The sequence below is a fragment of the Epinephelus fuscoguttatus genome, linkage group LG23 (genome assembly GCF_011397635.1).
Source record: "Epinephelus fuscoguttatus linkage group LG23, E.fuscoguttatus.final_Chr_v1".
Taxonomy (NCBI): domain Eukaryota; kingdom Metazoa; phylum Chordata; class Actinopteri; order Perciformes; family Serranidae; genus Epinephelus; species Epinephelus fuscoguttatus.
Genome location: NC_064774.1, coordinates 4,240,755 through 4,258,915, shown reverse-complemented (window position 1 = coordinate 4,258,915; position 18,161 = coordinate 4,240,755). Strand labels below are relative to the sequence as shown.

General features: G+C 43.9%; 2 protein-coding genes across 6 annotated transcripts in view; both read right to left on the bottom strand.

Moving 5' to 3' along the window:
- Window positions 1-10,282, bottom strand: part of LOC125883765 (zinc finger protein 239-like) — a 28,594-nt gene extending 18,312 nt beyond the window's left edge. Inside the window, exons 1-3 of one of the 4 annotated variants that reach the window (XM_049568308.1) lie at window positions 10,149-10,282; window positions 8,328-8,616; window positions 2,903-3,339 (exon numbers count right to left, since the gene is read on the bottom strand). In XM_049568308.1, coding sequence (XP_049424265.1) covers window positions 3,326-3,339; window positions 8,328-8,616; window positions 10,149-10,241 — 396 coding nt within the window. In that variant the 5' untranslated portion in view covers window positions 10,242-10,282 and the 3' untranslated portion in view covers window positions 2,903-3,325. Of the gene's footprint in view, window positions 1-2,902; window positions 8,617-10,148 lie in introns of those variants that run through there. The other 3 variants (XM_049568309.1, XM_049568307.1, XM_049568310.1) reach the window with 3 other exon arrangements.
- An 839-nt stretch (window positions 10,283-11,121) lies between these two features.
- Window positions 11,122-18,161, bottom strand: part of camta2 (calmodulin binding transcription activator 2) — a 30,014-nt gene continuing 22,974 nt past the window's right edge. Inside the window, exons 19-26 of one of the 2 annotated variants that reach the window (XM_049568223.1) lie at window positions 17,911-18,122; window positions 17,601-17,782; window positions 17,307-17,511; window positions 17,007-17,078; window positions 16,870-16,890; window positions 14,727-14,920; window positions 14,344-14,418; window positions 11,122-14,227 (exon numbers count right to left, since the gene is read on the bottom strand). In XM_049568223.1, the coding sequence (XP_049424180.1) occupies window positions 14,173-14,227; window positions 14,344-14,418; window positions 14,727-14,920; window positions 16,870-16,890; window positions 17,007-17,078; window positions 17,307-17,511; window positions 17,601-17,782; window positions 17,911-18,122 (1,016 nt within the window). In that variant the 3' untranslated portion in view covers window positions 11,122-14,172. The remainder of the gene's footprint in view (window positions 14,228-14,343; window positions 14,419-14,726; window positions 14,921-16,869; window positions 16,891-17,006; window positions 17,079-17,306; window positions 17,512-17,600; window positions 17,783-17,910; window positions 18,123-18,161) is intronic. The other variant, XM_049568224.1, reaches the window with a different exon arrangement.

Sequence of the window (18,161 nt, the reverse complement as noted above, 5' to 3'; positions counted from 1 at the left end):
AAACAGCTCAGTGAAAGACTGCGTGCTCTTACTTTGACATGCGGAGATGACGTCATCAGCTGGGTGATCACGTGCTATCTGAAAATGGCCGAGTGATACGAGTGCATTTTCGTTCGGACCAGCAGAAAGTTTGTTTCAAAACTCTGTGTGTGTAAAAAGCAAATCCACACGCATAGAACTGAGATCCACAAATGGTTTGTCGATTCACAAATAAAAACTGAGTTCACAAATGCCTGTTTGAAATTTGTAAATGTTAGGAAGATATTCACAAATGCTTTTCATTTATTTGCAAATTAATTTAATGGATTCACAGATATTTTTTTATTTGTGGAATGTGTTTGTGTATTTGCAGATCTGTTTTATACTTGCAAAATATTTTTGTGAGTTTACAAATCTTTTTTTGTATTTGTGGAAGGTGTTTTATATTTACAGATTACACATTTACACACGGATTGTCGATCTGTTCACACATAATTATGGAACAAATCTATATCGATAATATTATACTAACTGATTGACATGCTCATATGCTGCACATTTAATAATGACCTCATGTACTCAGTCACTCACCTATAATCCTTTCTATTAGGGATATACCATAATATTGGCACATCATCAGTATTGACCGATATCTTTAAAATGAACTATCAGAATCAGCCAGCATGCTTTTTCTTATTCTGCACAATGAATGAATATTACATTCAAGTATTGTATTTAGTGTCTCCATCTGCTGGTGGGCCATCATGATAAGAGCATACATGCTTAATATGATGTTTATTCCACTACAGAAGAGACCTGATGATCCCCTAAAATAAGTGGGAAAAAAGTGGATATATCGATATTGGTATTGGCCAAATAAGCTGTTTTATATTGGCATGTTGGATATTGGCGAAAAATCCAATATGGTGTATCCCTACTTTTCAATCAATCAATCAATCAATCAATCAATCAATCATTTTTATTTATAAAGCCCAATATCACAAATCACAATTTGCCTCACAGGGCTCTACAGCATACGACATCCCTCTGTCCTTAAGACCCTCACAGCTGATCAGGAAAAACTCCCCAAAAAACCCTTTAACGGGGAAAAAAAAGGTAGAAACCTCAGGAAGAGCAACTGAGGAGGGATCCCTCTTCCAGGACGGACAGACGTGCAATAGATGTCGTACAGAACAGATCAGCATAATAAATTAACAGTAATCCACATGACACAATGAGACAGAGAGAGAGAGAGAGAGAGAGATGCAGGTAATGACAGTAGCTTACAACAACATTATTGAAAGTAATAATATTATAGTTATAGTTCTGGTTACTGTGGTACAATATGTTGAAAGTATGTATTAATACCTGGCAGTATACATGTGTGACAATAATCATATGTGTATAATAACAGAAGAAGTATGACTAATGACTAATGATGGCAGCAGCAGCAGGAGGCATCTGGCAGGACCACGGCAGCAGCACAACCACACACGTCACGCTGTCCAGGCACCGCTGTGATATGAGTTAATCTGAGAGACAGTGGAGCACAAAGGCTCCGGAGAAGAAGCCGAGTTAGTGACATGCAGAATGGCCGAGTTAGCAAGATGCAGTAATAGAATACGAGAGAGAGAGAGAGAGAGAGAGAAAGAAAGAGAGAGAGAGAGAGAGTGAGAGAGAGAAGGCAGACTAGGCCTAAGTCAGCCTAACTAGGGGCTGGTACAGGGCAAGCCTGAGCCAGCCCTAACTATAAGCTTTATCAAAGAGGAAAGTCTTAAGTCTAGTCTTAAATGTGGAGACGGTGTCTGCCTCCCGGACCGTAACAGGAAGATGATTCCACAGGAGAGGAGCCTGATAGCTGAAGGCTCTGGCTCCTGATCTACTTTGGAGACTTTAGGGACCACGAGTAACCCTGCGTTCTCAGAGCGCAGTGTTCTGGTGGGATAATATGGCACTATGAGCTCTCTAAGATATGACGGAGCTTGACCATTTAGAGCTTTATAAGTTAACAGTAGGATTTTAAATTCTGGATTTTACAGGGAGCCAGTGCAGAGAAGCTAAAACAGGAGAAATATGATCTCGTTTCTTAGTTCCTGTTAGTACACGTGCTGCTGCATTCTGAATTAGCTGGAGAGTTTTTAAGGACTTACTAGAGCTACCTGATAATAGAGAGTTACAGTCATCCAGCCTTGAGGTAACAAAAGCGTGGACCAATTTTTCTGCATCTTTTCGGGTCAGGATAGGCCTAATTTTCGCAATATTACGCAGATGAAAAAATGCAGTCCGTGAGGTTTGTTTTAAATGAGAATTAAAAGACAAATCTTGATCAAATATTACTCCGAGGTTTCTTACGGTAGTGCTAGAGGCCAGAGCAATGCCATCTAGAGAAACTATGTCATCAGATAAAGAGTCTCTGAGTTGTTTGGGGCCAAGAACAATAACTTCAGTTTTGTCTGAATTTAACATCAGGAAATTGGTGCTCATCCAAGTTTTTATGTCTGTAAGGCAGTTATGGAGTTTAGTTAATTGATTACTTTCTTCTGGCTTCATCGATAAATACAACAGAGTATCATCCGCATAACAATGGAAATTTACAGAGTGATTTCTAAAGGAAACGTGCCACCAAAAAGTTGAAAGACAAAAAAAGAAATAGATAAATAGGTTTTAAAGTAAACATGCAACGTTTTCTTTTAAAAATGACAAAACTTTTAAAGAAAAAAAAAAGTAGAGATTCTTTTTAAGTAAAACATGCCATTTTTTAAAAAAAAAAATCACAAAAAGACAAATATCACCAAAAATGTTTTAAGTATAATTTTTTTTTTATTATTTATTTATTTATTTTTTTTTTTACAATTTTAGAAGAAGAAAAGAAAACATGCCATCTTTTCTGTAAGTCAGCACAAAAAAATTCACCACAGTTTTTTCAAAGAAAACATACTTTTCCAACCAGCCTGGCATATTTTCTTTTAAAACAGGACACCTCTGTGTAATGGGAAGGCTACATCTTGTTACTTATGCTAATGCTAAGTTAGCAGCTAGCTAGCTCTGAGGTGTTAGTAAAAACAGAGGTGGTTAACATTAGATGGCTCCTCTTGAGTGGCAGCTGGTTACAGTAGCTCCGACCCCCTTTCCTTTAAGTGTGTTTTTTGTTGTTGTTTTTTTCTTTGCCAATCTCACTGGTTCGACTCATTCAGCCATGGCTCGATTGTTTACGCCCATGATCAGCTGTTGGTGCTGTGCCACACTTGTGTACTCCCCAACAAGAGACAGGAGATCCCCAAGATGGAAGAACCCATGGCGCTGACCAGACTGCAGAGGGTGTACCGGGAGTGTAGCATGATGTGCTTCATGGAGACTTGGCTGAATGAATGACAGGAGAGCAAAGGAGACTGGTAAGAGGAAAGGACCAGACCAGCTGTGTGATTTTCTCCTTGATAATAATTTATTTGAGGAATTTCAGTCAGGATTTAGAGTGCATCATAGCACTGAGACAGCACTAGTTAAAATTACAAATGACCTTCTGATTGCTTCAGACAAAGGACTCGTCTCTGTACTTGTTTTATTAGATCTTAGTGCGGCGTTTGACACAATTGACCATCAAATTCTACTGCAGAGACTGGATCACTTAATTGGCCTAAAAGGTTCTGCACTAAGCTGGTTTAAATGTTAATTATCTGATCGTTTTCAGTTTGTTCACGTTCATAATGAATCGTCCTTACATACTAAAGTTTGTTTTGGAGTTCCACAAGGTTCTGTGCTCGGACCAATCCTATTTACTCTATATATGCTTCCTTTAGGTAACATCATTAGAAATCACTCTGTAAATTTCCATTGTTATGCAGATGATACTCAGTTGTATCTATCGATGAAGCCAGAAGAAAGTAATCAATGAACTAAACTTCAAAAATGCCTTACAGACATAAAAACCTGGATGAGCATTACACGATTGTGGAGTCATAAAATCGTGCCATGACTTGGATGACAGACATGACACACTACACGATGGTCCACACCAATTATCCCCCCGGTTGTCTTTCACAACGTCTTTGATGTCATCGGGTTATTCTTGTCCTATTTTTATTCAGTCACTGTGTGTGTTCATGTGTCAGCTAAAATGTTGTTGTAGTAACGTAAAAGCGTCAGCAGACGGCAGGAGCTACATTTGAAGTGCCGTATGTAAACATACAAGCTACTGTATCCTCCACAACCAAGTTCCTACAAATGTTTCACAATAAAAGCCGTTTTAGAAAATGGATGGATTCTCTCAGCCAAGGTTATAAGGGGCTTTTAATTTTAAACAAGTTCAGGAAGTGTTGAGTTTGAAAAAACAGTGCGATGTGTTAACTTTATCAAGGCAACGGGAGTGGATATAAATTAAAAATATAAAGATACAGATGGATTAATAAATAATGGACCTTTTATAATGTAGTCTGTTTCAAATGAAGCTGGTAGCCTCTGCAGTTGTGGTGAGTAAAAGCCCCGCCACTATTTTTTAATTTTCTTACTTTAAAGAAGCAACAGACAGCATTTTTGCCTATATATATCATTATGAAAATAATGTGGGTTGCACAGAGTAGTGTCCACAGTAAAATCAGACTATCAGTGTTTACATAGGTTACTTAGTGGCTTTGCAATCTTTGCAATAAGCTTCTGCCACTGGGGACGAAATTTCACAGAAAAAATTTGCTTTATGGCAGGAAACACGTCATGTATTGTGAAACTGGTCGGTCAGCCAATCAGGGACTGGAGCTGGTCCTTATGAGGAGTTGGGCATGAGATAGTTGAGTCACGAGCACAATGGCAGACGGACAAAGTTTGGAGACAAGTGAAAAACGACCTAGCAAAAGAAAAGGAGCTCCTCTGTGTGAGGAGGCAAAGAAGAGCAAAAAGGAGAGTGATAAAAGAAGAGGAAAAACAAGAGTAAACCTCAGTCAGGCGTTCAAGAGATGGAGGGAGCTCCGTGACCAAAGAGGCTTCAAAACCCATGTCCAGCTAGCTTTCTTTCTAATGGATCAGTAAGTAACACGGCTAAATGTTAGCTAGACCAGAGAGGACTGGACTGTACTGGCTGCTAGTTCATTCCTAGCTGGCCAGCATCGCAAATTGCTGCAACCAGGGAGCGGGTAGCGAGTGTTGGTCGGCTGACATGCTGGTTGCCATTCTACGGCAGCCCTCGGACAGTGATAATACCCCCCTCCTCCCCCCACCGCTGCCGCCGCCGCCGCCACAGCTACTGGGCACATAGGCCTCTCCGACCGGGAGAAGTGGAGTAAAATCCTCTCCTCCGCTCCTGTTTGTCTGGTGAATGCCTCTCCTCTGTCAGTACACTCTGCCAGCAGTTTAATAATATTGATGCCAGTAATATTTGAATGTTTTAGTAGTAAGCCATGTTCTAAGCAGAATAATGTATAGTGAGCCAGTGACCGTTGAAAAATAACTCCGCTGCGCGTCGGGGTTCCATTCCCCTGTCTGGAGTTATTTTTCAACAGTCACCGGCTCACTATACATTATCCCTTACGTGTCTACTGTTGTTTGTACTGATACTGTACATATTGGTATCATTTACTGTGAGCTGTTTGTACTGGTACTGTACATATTGGTGTCATTCACTGTGAGCTGTTTGTACTGGTACTGTGCATATTGGTGTCATTTACTGTGAGCTGTTTGTACTGGTACTGTACATATTGGTATCATTTACTGTGAGCTGTTTGTACTGGTACTGTACATATTGGTATCATTCACTGTGAGCTGTTTGTACTGGTACTGTACATATTGGTATCATTTACTGTGAGCTGTTTGTACTGGTACTGTACATATTGGTATCATTTACTGTGAGCTGTTTGTACTGATACTGTACATATTGGTATCATTTACTGTGAGCTGTTTGTACTGGTACTGTACATATTGGTGTCATTTACTGTGAGCTGTTTGTACTGGTACTGTACATATTGGTGTCATTTACTGTGAGCTGTTTGTACTGGTACTGTACATATTGGTGTCATTCACTGTGAGCTGTTTGTACTGGTACTGTACATATTGGTATCATTCACTGTGAGCTGTTTGTACTGGTACTGTACATTCTGCTATAATTATTTGCATTACTATTTGTTTTTTCTTCAGATAAATCTGATAATTGTTGCTCGGTTTCTTTACTCATTTATTTAGTAGTGTCCACACACCTTCTCATTCTACATATACATAGAGGTATACTGGTGGCTTTACAGCCTGCATTTGATTCATTATCTCTAATCCCCACGCTCAATTTCGTCTTTGCGACAGTGCGAGCAACACTGCTGACGCTAGGTGGCACCAAGCTAACAAAACCCCAAATCCTATCTGTTGCCTCTTTAAGTCATCTGGTGAAAATTTTTGTATTTGTTAATACAAGCCCTACATTTTACTGTAGCCTTTAAAATGTCTTTTTTACCAAACTGTGTGGCTGCACTTTAACCTGTGTCTTGATCTGTGTCAACACTGGATAATAATAATTAAATAAAAGTTTTATGGCATTAATTCTACTATTATGTTTTTATTTCTTAATATTTTACATAGAGTTTTAGGAGTTGAGACATACAACAATTCATATCCCATCCATTTTTATCTTACACGCTGGTATCGGATCGGTATTCAGTATGGGCAGATACCTAAGGTTCAGGGATCGGAATCGGTATCGGGAAGGAAAAAGTGGTATCGGTACATCTCTAATAGTTTCTCTCGATGGCATTGCTCTGGCCTCTAGCACTACCATAAGAAACCTCGGAGTAACATTTGATCAAGATTTGTCTTTTAATTCTCATTTAAAACAAACCTCACAGACTGCATTTTTTCATCTGCGTAATATTGCGAAAATTAGGCCTATCCTGACCCGAAAAGATGCAGAAAAATTGGTCCACGCTTTTGTTACCTCAAGGCTGGATTACTGTAACTCTCTATTATCAGGTAGCTCTAGTAAGTCCTTAAAAACTCTCCAGCTAATTCAGAATGCAGCAGCACGTGTACTAACAGGAACTAAGAAACAAGATCATATTTCTCCTGTTTTAGCTTCTCTGCACTGGCTCCCTGTAAAATCATTCTCCTAACTTACAGAGCTCTGAATGTTCAGGCTCTTTTTTTTTACCACCCATTCTTAAAAAAAACCTATAAAATCAATCAGTCTTTGTCTTCTTTGTCCAGCACTTTGCATTGAGCACTCTGATTGGTTGTGAGGTCCCTCTTAAAATAACACAAATTATTCTCTGTCGCAGCTACACATAAAAATAAAACTGACACAGTAAAAAAGGAATCAAGCGTTCTCTAGAAATCTGATTTTTGCAGTCAAGCCAGCGGCCGTTTGAAATTATTTGGATTCTTCGTTGTTGGTTCGGAAACACAAACAGACCCTCAAGAGCTCATTGGAGGCACCGTGTCCATCACAGGAGAAGAAAACCCTTAGCAGGAATTCTGGAAGCACTTTTTCACGTTTCTTTAACACTCAGTCTGGTGGGCGACTCGGCGCCTCTGCAGGAAATCATTTGCAGTGCATCAGGAGCCAGAGCCTTCAGCTATCAGGCTCCTCTTCTCTGGAACCATCTTCCTGCTTCAGTCCAGGAGGCAGACATCATCTCCACATTTAAAACTAGACTGAAGACTTTCCTTTTTGATGATGCTTATAGTTTGTATTGGCGCTTTTAGTTAGGACCGGCTCAGGCTCACCTTAGACCAGCTGCTAGTTATATACTGATGGCCAGCTCTCATTATGGAGAGAAACCCAGAGTATAACAACACAGCTATAAGAGCATGTAGATGAGGCGGAAGGACACAGCTAACTTGACCTTGAGGGACGAAGACTTTGTCACACTAGTCACAGCTTTACGGTGTCTCTACTGAGTGGATGCGTTGGTGGACTTTAAGAGTGTCACTGTGAGAAAAACCTTTCCCACATTGTTCACACCTGTGTGGTTTTTCTCCAGAGTGAACACACTGGTGTCTTTCTAGACTCGCCTGAGTGCTGTAAGCTTTCCCACACTGGCCACACACATAGGGTTTCTCTCCAGTGTGAACACGGCTGTGGACTTCTAGGTTACTCTTTGTGTTGAAAGCTTTCTCACATTGCTCACAGCTGTATGGTTTCTCTCCCGTGTGAATGCGCTGGTGGATTTTCAGATAGCCACTGTGAGAAAAACTTTTCCCACACTGTTCACACCTGTGTGGTTTCTCTCCAGTGTGAACACGCTGGTGGATGTTTAGTGAATATAACAGAATAAAAGTTTTCCCACACTGGTCACAGCTGTACGGTCTCTCTCCAGTGTGAATGTGTTGGTGGATTTTCAGGTCAGCTGAGCCAGTAAAAGCTTTCCCACATAACTTACAGCTGTATGGTTTCTCTCCTGTATGAGTCCGCTGGTGAATTTTTAGTTGACCTTGAGCAGTGAAAGATTTCCCACACTGATCACAGCTGTACGGTTTCTCTCCAGTGTGAGTGCGTTGGTGGATTTGTAGTTGACCCTGAGTGGTGAAAGCTTTCTCACAGTGGTCACACCTGTATGGTTTCACTCCGGTGTGAATTCTTACATGAAGCTGTAAATTTCTGGATGATGTGAGTGATTTGTCACAGAAAGGACAGCAGTGACGCTTTAGTCCGCCTCTTCCACTTGGTTTCTATAGCAACAGACAAACAGAGAGCGAAGCCTGAGTTATGGTGGGACACTTTAAATGATCATGACTTAACAGACATGACATATTTTCAACAGAAGAAAGTCACTCGATATATCGTGCACTTAAAGAATGTTATATCACAGACATCATATTTTGTATCGCTATATGACTGGTGGTGTTTAGCAGGATTGATACTTGTGTGACAGATCCTACGCACGTAGCTTACACTGTTGTGAGCATATATACTTGTGCGGTGATGTGTCTGTGTCACTCTGCATTCACAGACAAAACACTTGTCTTTATCTGGACACATTTTCCCCACAAATACAACATGCTAACGTTTTTAGCACAAGCCTATGGCATTTTACATTGTATAAATTAGCCTAGCAGCTAGCAAACTTTTCCTCTACCCATATGAAGCCAGGGACAACAGCAACATTTAACAAAGGTAACATTACAAAATTCAGCTCCATTACAACTCACAAGGTTCACTGACAATACAACTGTCTTATACTAAACATGTTTTCCAAACAAATACAACATGCTAACGTTATTAGCACAAGCCTATGGCATTTTACATTGTATAAATTAGCCTAGCGGCTAGCAGAGATTTCCTCTGCTCATATGAAGCCAGGATAAATTACGCACAAGACTTAAAATGCTATTTTTGTGGAGGCTTTATTGTCTTCACAATTTATTGTTTCTTATCTGTGAAATTAAAGTAAATCAAAGCTTTGTTTCCACTGAGGGAAATGGTTTCAGCTTACAGAGACAGACAGGAGGTCTGCGTCACCACAAGATGTAGATACATTTCAGGGGAGGTGCACGTCAGGCTAATGTCGTAGCTTCAACGCAGAAGTATAAATTCCGCCTTTCTATCATTGCCATGGAGAAAGTAATAATATTGTAGCTCTGTTCACAACAACACAGACGCAGGTTGATGTTGCTGTGAACGGTGTTATTCTTGCATTTCTGTCTCTCTGAAACATCTCCTCCTCGTCACGCTGTGAAAACTATTTTTAGGAATAAACATAACAGAAAATGCATCAGTACAGTGTACAAAGAGTAAGATGACAGAAAAGAGTGTGTGTGTGTGTGTGTGTGTGGTGCCCCATCGTCTCATTCTGTTCGCCTTGTTTCTCACTACAGTGATGTTTCGTTGACCTGTTAAAGCCCCTACAGCTCCACCTTTGTTATGTTTAGTCATCTGCTGTGTAAAATGTATTTTTTGAGAAATACCTGACACACCTCCCCTTCCTGCATCACCCCTAAATCCTAATAAGTAACGAACAGTCCCTGAGAGGGCGCCGTTTGCTCCCTCGCGAAAACACGCAACGCGTCACGCGGGAAAATCTGTAAACACAAACAAAACCCCGCCAACACCAAACCTTTTTGCTTTGTTACATTTCCTTTCTCCAGATGTGATGTGGAACCAGAGAATGAGCGGATGATCCACGGAGCCTCGAGACTCTTCCTCGTGTCTTTAGTGTGGCTGCTGTCAAGCCCTTTTTATCCATGACGTCATCAACACTCACCTCAACATCGCTGCTATCAGAGGACGAGCCTGCTGCTTGTCTTCTCCGGACCTTGTTGCTCCGGTGCTCCGGGTTCTGCTTGTCCTCCTCCATTCCGCTCCTCTACTGCTCCTCCTGCTCCTCCTGGTCTCGCGGTAACTCAGCCCTCGATAAGCTCCTCCCCCTTTAGTTATTGTTGCTAAGGCAGCAGATTTCAGTCTTCAAGAATCAAGAGCAGGCAGCAGACATGTCCTGAGTCAAGTCAGACTAGTCCTGAGCCAAGTTCCAACTGACAAGCCATGAGTCAAGACTGACAAGTCCCAAGTCCTGAGTGAATTCAGACAAGTCCTAAGTCCTGAACAAGTCATAATGTGTCGAACACAGATGTAATGTTGATATTAAATTTACAAAACTCACAAAAGTTTTTTACGTTTTTTTTTTAAATTTAGAAGTGAAAATACATTTTTTAAAAACGTCCTTACTCAGCTGATAAGCTGTTAAGCTAATGTTAGCTAGGCAATAGCTTGCTAAATATGCTAATGTTAGCCTCAACTTACCGCTTCTGTATGTGCACCAGTTCATGAGTTATGGTCAAAAACATGTTTTGTGACGTCACACTGACATGTGACATTCAACCAACAAATTCTAATCAGTTTATTCTTCAGTCCAAGTGGACGTTTGTGACAAATTTTACTAAATTCCCTCAAGGTGTCCTTGATATATTGCAGTTACGAGAATTAAATGCTCACATGGTCACAGTGACCTTTGACTACAGAGTTCTAATGCATTTGTCCTTGACTGAAAGTGGACGTTTGTGCCAAATTTTAAGAAATTCCCACAAGGCGTTTTTGACAGACAACCCTGAAACATAAAGCCTCCAGTCACGACTATCAGCAACATGGAGGCAACCAGATAAAACTGTGCTGGGAGCACAGACTGAACTGTCTCCAGGGGGACACTAAAAAATGACGGACCAACAGGAAACAGACCGAGACAAGTAGCAAACAGCTGATTTATTCATCTGACTGGTAGAATAATGTTAATGATTTCATTTTAAAGGTCTTGAAATGTAGAACAATTAAATACAAACTCATGCAAAGCTTCACTGCAACAGCTGAAGAAGAAAAAGAAGTAGTAGAAGAAGGAGAAGAATGAGAAGAAGAAGAAGAAGAAGAAGAGAATATCTCTTATTTCAGGTCAAACTGAAAACAAGCCAAAGAAAAACTTGTCAAACATCTGGTTATAAGGAAAGCTCATGCTCAGTCCTAGAAGTTGTGGTTGCCTTGACGACACAGCATCATTCAGTCTGTGCCAAAGAGAAGCACACCGTTAAAAAAAAAAAAAAAAAAAAAAAGGAAGTGCTGTGGAGCAGTCACAGGAAACAGCAGCAGAGACGCAGTCATTTCCGGAGCGACCTGTCGCTGTCCAAGCTGCTGCGTCGGCCGTCACTGTCGCCCTGAAAAGTTGACGGACGCGCTTAAAAAATAAAGTTTGAGGGGGAACCCCGGTTTGACCTCTGACCTGTGACATCATCACAGGTACATCACAGCTCTGTGAGCAGAGTTTAACATTTCATGCAGACACTCACATTTACAACTGTCACGTTTTAATCCACTCCGTGTATGACTGTTTTGTCTAAAAGCAGGTCAGAGGTCAGAGGTCGGGGGAGGGGTGGGGGGGTTCCTTAAGACTCGACCTTACAGTCTGTGCAGCACACGTGTGCGCACACACACACACACACACACACACACACACACACACACACGCACGCACACACACACACAGTCTCATACACTCACATGAACAGTTCATGCTGTAATAAATAAAAACATCCAGAGCATCTATAAAGTCCAACATTAGAATATATATATATTTATATTTATATTTATACGTATATTTCTGTGTGTGTTTCTCTAAGTGATTGTGTCGAGTATATTTATAAGTAGCTTTGTAGTACTTATGTACATGTTGAAGTACACAGACTCCAAATGAAGAACTCCATCCCAAAATGTGACGCAGCTCTTCAGTCTGAACCCACGAACCTTCCTGGGCTTCTCCCGCCTTGACCTGTGCCTCCCAGGAGAGACGAGGCCTTTCTCAGTCTGCCGTCACACTTGAGACTTACATATTCATGGATCTGCTTCAAATGTTTCCATGCGTCCTGTATGTCACAGATACAGCCAATAGATGGCACCGGAGGGTGGAGTCAGAAGTTTCACACAACAACAAACGAGGCGACGGTGGAGGAGGTCGTGATTTTGTCCTGTTAAACAGAGGCAGTGTTGTAGATGGCGGCCGCACACTGTGACATGTGGATGGAGAATTATTTTCACTGGATTACAGATTTAATCTGTTCCGCCATTTTTAACGTGTCTGTCGTCTCCTACGGTCGTATCTCACTTAAACTGTGCTGCACTGCCTCACTGATCTCCAGTGGTTTGGGTTGTAAGCTTTCAGAAAACGTGCACAAACACGGACAAAATTAAGGCAGTGTAGAGACAGGACAGAAGGCTCCATCCGCCTCTGTAACTTTAAGGTGCTGACACACCAAACCGACATCAAAAAACTAGCGGCAACGAAAGCCAACTGTTGCATCGTCTACGTCACCTCACGTCGCCCTGTGTCAGTTGCATTTGAACACACTACACGGACTACATCCGACGGCCAAGTAGCACGTACGTTCTGCGCCTGCGTGAGAGAGAGCGGAGTGAGAGAGTGGTACATCCTGTCAGCCGAGGGGTTTCCTATCTGTGCAGCCGAGCACCGCAGCACCTCCACGGACTATTACATCCAGACGGTCCCGGTGTTTCCTCCGCAGGCTCCACTTCACTCAGCTGCCCGATAAACCCGCTGCTTCTTCCCACTTTAACCTGAATAACAAACCAGGGCTCGGTGCTCCGGTTGGATCCAAACGGAGAGCCGGGGCTAGCTCAGAGACTAGCGGAGGCTAACTGGCTGTGCTTCCCTCCGGTCATGCTGCGGCTAACGCTCGCCGCTAGCGCTAGCCGCTCCCAGCTAGCTCCGGTTTGTTATTCAGGTTAAAGTGGGAAGAAGCAGCGGGTCTGTGGGGCAGCGGGACACACCACAAAAACTAGGGCGACAAACGCTCACTGACGGCCTGACTTTGGTCGACGGCCGACTGTCGGCTTGGTGTGTCAGGGCCTTAAGTTGAGCATAAATGAGCCCTTAGTCCCCGCCCACACCTACACAGATATTTTCCCTTCATTTTAAAAAACATCTCACAATAAAATGCAAAAGTGACCCCAAACGCCTGCCAGGGTTCGCCGTCTACAGCAGTCTCCCCTCGTCTCGCCAAGGTAGGGAAGTTATCAGGGTAACGTTTACTTTATCAAAACACCCGCTGCAGAACTCGTCACTGTTGACTCCCCCTTGATGATGATGTAACGATGAAGGTTTTTTATACAATGAACAGGTGTCACCACATTTTAATATAAATCTACAGATATATCAATATGAATTGAACAGAGGCAGCGTGGTGAATATTAATTTAGTTTGATTGTTGACTGCACGTCACCATCAGCGCAGTGAACGCCCAATAAAGCTTTTTAATTCACCCCCAAAAAACTCTGTGAGGGGACGTGTCACAGTACAGTCAAGGTTGAACGTGAGTACATGAGTGTACTGAGAAAGGCCTCAGGACCCACCCTCCCTCCTCTTCTTGTTCTGCTGCCTGTGAGGCTCTGCTCAGGGCAAAGAAACCCACCTAACTTGTGCCTGTCAGGCTGAGCAGGACGGCGTGACGTTTTTGGATGGAGCTCTTAAAGCTGCAGACAGACAGCTACATTCAGCCAGGAGAGAAGACACACAGACAGACAGACAGACAGATTAAAAGAAGGAAGAAGATGAATAAGAAGAGTTGGCGTGGGGTAAGGCATCTCTCCGTCCGTCCGTCCATCTATCAGTCACTTCACTTCCTTGTTTTATTTCTGTCCCTTTGTACATCAGAGTAAAGCTCTCCTCTGTCTCTCCTCATGTCCTCTGTGTCCCCAGGGAGATGAAAGAAGGGATGAGATTAAGAAAAGCTTTAAGTGGTCAGTCCTCTCCTCTCCAGCTCCCTCGTCTGCTTCAGCTCTTTAATCCTGCAGACAAACGACAGGAAGAGTTTTACAAACACACACACACATTAACAACATATGTGATCACGTTCCAACAATATCTCGGAGACAACGGAACAAGATGTGTTCATGTTTTTAACCTGTGTCTGCAGCGTCGCAGGAACCTCATGATCTTCCTAGCTGCCTGGTCCTGTTTCTTCGTCAAGAACGACCCCCTGATGGACACAAATCCCGTCAAATCAATCATTAGTATCTATTGGTGATGCACTGTGCTAACCATGCTAGCAGCTAGCGTTATCAATGTCACTCATCTAAATACGGTCACTTCTGGCTCCAAACATGCAGGATGGCAACAGCCGAAAAGCCCAGTTCAGGCTTCAGGACAGGAGTTCACAAACTAATGGATGACGTCACGGTGGCTTCGTCCATTATTTTATACGGTTTGCATTTTGAACTCACACCAAACGGTAACTCTGTGAGTTCCTGGTCAGCGTTCTGCACAGGTGTGTTGATGAGGTCTTACTTGATTTTGGGGTTGTGGCTGGCGGCGCCTCTCGGAGCCTGTTTGAGCCGCTCATATTCCTTGTAGCTGCGGTAGTACTGCTGGATGAGGACCGCCGCCCGCCGGCTCTGCTGGAAGCGCTTCTGCTCGTAGTACGACCTGAACTTGGACTGGATCAAGATGGCAGCCTGGGTCATCTTCTTGTAGAGAGCGTACTGAGAGGGACAGAGACGTACAGTGAGTGTCCATGTGCAGCCAGGGGACCAACACAACAGGAAGCTACATGTGCTGATGAAACTGAGGATGGAACAAGAGAAGGAGAGAACGCTGCAAGCTCTGAGGACTGATCTATCATCTAATATTAGCTCGTACTGGCTCTCTGAATCACGTCTGTAACTCATCTGCTTAACGCTTACATTGATTTTTCTTCAGCTACAGTAAGACGACCTGTCCAAAAGTATGTGGATGTTCTTGTCCTGCCCTGTTCATCAGGAGGATTTTTTTGCCTTGTACACAGCTGTTTAGCACTCCGATAACTTGAATGGGGGTGAAATTATTTAATCGTGCAGCTCTTGTTGACTTAAGAAATGTCACTGGGCCAAATGGATCAAATCCTGATAATGAAAAGTCAGCGGCAGGGATTGTGACACTTTAATCCATCGATTTTCTTCTACAATGTAAAGGTGCTGACACACCAAACCGACATCAAAGAACTAGCGGCGACGAAAGCCAACTGTTGCGTCGTCTACGTCGCCTCACGTCGCCCTGTGTCAGTTGCATTTGAACACACTACACGGACTACATCCGACGGCCAAGTAGCACGTACGTTCTGCGCCTGCGTGAGAGAGAGCGGAGTGAGAGAGTGGTACATCCTGTCAGCCGAGGGGTTTCCTATCTGTGCAGCCGAGCACCGCAGCACCTCCACGGACTATTACATCCAGACGGTCCCGGTGTTTCCTCCGCAGGCTCCACTTCACTCAGCTGCCCGATAAACCCGCTGCTTCTTCCCACTTTAACCTGAATAACAAACCAGGGCTCGGTGCTCCGGTTGGATCCAAACGGAGAGCCGGGGCTAGCTCAGAGACTAGCGGAGGCTAACTGGCTGTGCTTCCCTCCGGTCATGCTGTGGCTAACGCTCCGCTAGCCTCCCAGCTAGCTCCGGTTTGTTATTCAGGTTAAAGTGTGAAGAAGCAGCGGGTCTGTGGGGCAGCTGAGTGAAGTGGAGCCTGAGGAGGAAGCACCGGTTAGCCCCGGTTTCACTACAGGCAGATTCACTCGCTACAGGGGCGAGGAAATAAAACCTGAACAGCCAATCAGAGTGATCTCTCTCACTGACAAGCTCCGCTGCCGATTCAACATGCTCAATCGGCCGACAAGCCACCGATGCCGAAGTGCCGACGGTGTGGGACACACCGCAAAAACTAGGGCGACAGACGCTCACCGACGGCCCGACTTTGGTCGACGGCCGACTGTCGGCTTGGTGTGTCAGGGCCTTAAGTCTGTGGGAAAAATGTCTGGTGGACGGCATGGAATCACATGACAGACCCAGAAGTTGTGATTCCACTGTCTGGCCACTACAAAAACAGGTTAACACAGCTAGCTGTCGGTCTGTCGGCAAAGCCAACAGAAAATAAAATCACAGACAAAACATTTACATCACAAGACATCAAAGTGTCACCACCTCTTTAAGGATAGAGGTGTGACATATGGAGCTACAGCTCACTGAGTCAAAGGAGCACCAGACTGAACGGAGAGGCTTCTTGTATTTCACCTCATTTGGTATTTTTTTTTTTTAAATTAAAAAATGAACCAGGTAGTTACCAGCTAATGGGTGTTGGACTATCCAAAGTGTAAATAACCAAAACTGACACCCCCAGTGTGAAGGCAATGTTCAGCTGTCCACATACTTTTGGCCGGGTAGTGTTTGAGATCAGATTGTTGAGTTCATTTATCAACTTAGTTGATGGAGGACGTGATGTCATTTACAGGGACGAATTATTCTGCTGCAGCGTCTAATAAAATAAAATAAAAGTGAGAGTTATGGATTCACATCATAAGAAACACAACCTGTTTTACACCTGATGGCTGCTGTCCAGTCTCAACACACACACACACACACACACACCGACTACACGTCACTACATCTACTGGTCAGCCATATTACCTTCAGAGCTATCCATGTTAGCTAGCCAGAGAGAGAAACAAAGAGAGGGACATGGTGAGGAGACACAGCAGGTTAGTTCAGTGTTAGTGAAGCTGGAGGACACACGGTACAACACACACACACAGGTCAGCACACACCTGTTTGTACTTCCTGTAGCATCTCTGTATGACGGCTGCGGCCATGTCTTGCTGCTCCTTTAACCTCCGACCCTGCGCGCACACACACACACACACACACACACACACACACACAGGAAACAGTGATATACGTGGTGCATCCAGGTGCTGCCTGCAGGGGGCAGCAAGACACCAACTATATGTAGAATACAGGTACTCCTTCAAAACACTGATACACACATTAATGAACTGCAGCATCATATTCAAAGCTGTGTATATATGTGTAGAAGTATGTGTGTGTGTGTGTGTAAGTGTGTGTACTTTGTATCTCCTGAAGGCGTTCTGGATGATCCTGGCGGCCTCATACAGCTCCCTCTGCTCTCCATCTGTCAGCGTCAGCAGGGCAAAGTCTCTCTCCATCTTCCCATTGGCCGAAGCGTTCAGGAACTCCGCCCAGGCCGCAGAGGATGGGGGGCGGAGCCTCTGGAGGGCTAGTGCGCTGAGGGGCGAGGGGGGGCACACCCGCCTGCAGGTACACACACAGATCCATCCCATGATGCATGCAGTGGTTGTACTTTTTGTATCAGCGCAGGGCGTCTTTCAGGTGGGGCTTACCTGGGTGGGGAGTGTGTGTGGGCGTCGACTGTGTCCAGGTAGGTAGCAAGCCATGTGTCCTGTATGGCCGGGTTGTCCCGCCTCTCTCTGAGGGGAGACTCCGCCCCCCTGGGGAAGTCCTCCTGTTTAATTCGCTCTGGGGTCGCCTCAATGATTTGCTCTGCCAGCGTTGCCATGTCAACCTGTTGTATAGAGAGGGTAACCATAGAAACCATAATTCAAAACACCTGCGGTTATTAACTAACCTCGGGGACTAAACGTGTAGAACGACCTCAGGGTTTGTTCTGTGGTCTGTTTAATGTGCGCGTACCTGCAGCACCTCCTCCTCCAGGTACTCCTCCTCCTCGCCTTCATTTTCTGCGTTCTCGCTGTAGCTCAGCAGCTGCTCCTCTAGCGTCACTGCCGTATGTGCTCGCCGTCCGCCCGCAGTGTGTGGCTGTGTGTGGGTGGGCGAGGGGGGGCAGGCGCTCTCGTAGTCCATGAGGTAAAGTGGAGAGTCTCTGGAGCCACTGGGGTTCAAACCTACCATTGATTATTGATAACACTGATTACTCGAGGGAC